Source organism: Xiphias gladius, chromosome 24, assembly GCF_016859285.1.
Source record: "Xiphias gladius isolate SHS-SW01 ecotype Sanya breed wild chromosome 24, ASM1685928v1, whole genome shotgun sequence".
Lineage (NCBI taxonomy): Eukaryota > Metazoa > Chordata > Actinopteri > Istiophoriformes > Xiphiidae > Xiphias > Xiphias gladius.
The window spans coordinates 26,533,397-26,535,594 of NC_053423.1; the positions used below are offsets into that span (position 1 = coordinate 26,533,397).

At 39.9% G+C, this 2,198-nt stretch overlaps 1 gene segment (V, D, J or C); it reads right to left on the minus strand.

The window, feature by feature from the left end:
- Positions 1-905: 905 nt before the first annotated feature.
- LOC120786035 lies at positions 906-1,387 on the minus strand. The segment is given in 2 exon segments: positions 906-1,228; positions 1,336-1,387. Coding segments are annotated over 2 exon segments (375 nt in total).
- Positions 1,388-2,198: the final 811 nt, after the last annotated feature.

Genomic DNA, 2,198 nt, shown 5'->3' on the forward strand with positions numbered 1-2,198 from the left:
CAGAAGTGTAATTGGAGGTTTGAGGAATCTGATCAGATTAGTGCATGACCTAAGAAATATTTCATACTACATTATACGAGAAATGGGTTTTTATTTTTACCTCTATGTTTGTGGAGGAATGGTTCAGGAATGAACTTTGCTTTTCTTTAAGTCACGTCATGTATTCAAAAATTTTCAAAGGGATTATTTGCAGCTTTCATTCTCTGATCAGGAAATATTAAATTCAACCTGAGAAGAGTTTACAAGTTTGAGCAGTTTTTTCCTCGGTTGTTGTTTGTGGGTTTTTTTGCGTTGTTTTGGTTGTTGTTGTTTAGTTTGTTCTCTGTTTGTTTGTCATCATCAACCTGATGAAGACAGCAAGGTCTGACATAAAGATGTTCTTATGTTACCAGTGTTGCTGGAGCTGCTTCATCACACTTTTTCACTTCTCCATGCACCTTGGAAGTAGGTGAAGTTGTAGAAGAAATCCCTACTTTGCTTCATATTCTCTTTTAACAGTGGAAAAACCTGTGATTCAGTATGAGGTCAAAGGTCATGAACAAGCCATTTATCAGGTTGGCTCCTCTTGATTCATTTGTAAAATCTGATAAGAACATGTAATTATAACTGATGAAGAAAGTTATTTGATTTCCACAATAATGAATTTTTGTTGTTAAATTTGTTCTGATAAATGTTTTTCTTGGTCTTCAAAGAAAAAAATGGGGAAATGTTTAATCCACTTCACATCACTGTATTTGGATGGTGTGTGCGTGTGTGCGTGTGTGCGTGTGTGTGTGTGTGCGTGTGTATGTGTGTGTGTGTGTGTCCTCACTGAACTGTATCAGTCTCTGCAGTAGCTTCCAGCTGCAGCAGCCAGTTCAGTTTCTCTTCAGTCTGACTGAGGGAGGTTTTTGTACGACGCTTTTTCACTGTGTCAACACATATTGACTGTTGATAACGTGAAAACTCTGACAGTAGTAAACTGCTGCATCTTCAGCCTGGACTCCACTGATGGTCAGAGTGAAGTCAGAGTTTGATCCACTGCCTGTAAAACGACCTGGAATCCCTGATGCTCGAGTGGCAGCAGCGTAAATAAGTAGTTTAATAGTTTCTCCGTCTCTCTGTTGGTACCAGGCTAAATAGTTGGAATTATAAACATCCTGACTGGTCCTACATTTGATGGCGACGGAGCCTCCCAGAGCAGAGCTCACTGCTCCAGGCTGAGTCACTGTGACCTGGCCTCTGGACTCTGAGGACACAGAGACAGAAACATGAAGCAGCGTCACGGTTTTGTCGGCTTGATTTCAGAGGGACGGACGTTGATAGAGGAGAGGAGTTTGATTCTCTGGACTTTACCTGTGAAGCAGCAGCAGAGGAGAATCCAGATGAGGACGGAGGTCAGCGTCATCTTCTTGATGAGGAGGATTTCTGTGGCTTCTGTTGTCATGAAGGACAGCTGTCAGTCATCGGGTCTTCAACTCTCAGGACTATAAACTCTCCCAGAGCACTGGAGCATGGTGCTGCTGATGCAAAGTGGCTCTCTATGGAAATGCTCTGACTGACTCCAGCAGGGACTTGGATCACTCTTATGATGTGGGACCCTGCTGCTGGTTTCACTCTACTGCTCTCAGTCTGCTACACTCTCTCTCTCTCTCTCTCTCTATCTCCTGCTTGCCTGTTTTAATATATCAAAAGGATAACGATTACACCAAATCAGTACTTTCCTTGCTTATTATTTTACATGAAATGTCGTATACCTGTTTGTTTGGTTTTTTTATGCTATGTGTTATAGTTTTTAAAAACAATAGTTAGATTTCTGCACAAAGTCACAATAATGTCAAGTTTTTCCAATGTCAATTTTTATGACTGGTTAAAATGTTATTCTACATTTGTTGTTCTGCATTAAAGAACCTTTTCACAAAACTCATATTTAGACCGTTTCAGTTGCAAAAAGTATATGTTAAAAGACTTTAACCTGTTCTCAGAAACAATCCAGAGTATCTGAATAAATGATCTGAGCTCATGATTTTACTACGTGATGGTAATAATGTATCACATCTGAAAGCTCTGTCAGTACAACTTGACAGTGTCTCTATGTAGCTTTGGTATCTTACAGGTATTAGCCGTGTTGAAAGGATAAAAACGTGCTAATTTAAAAGAAGCAATGAGTCTGCCTGCACTGTCCTGATCTGCACTATATTATATTGTATTATAACATG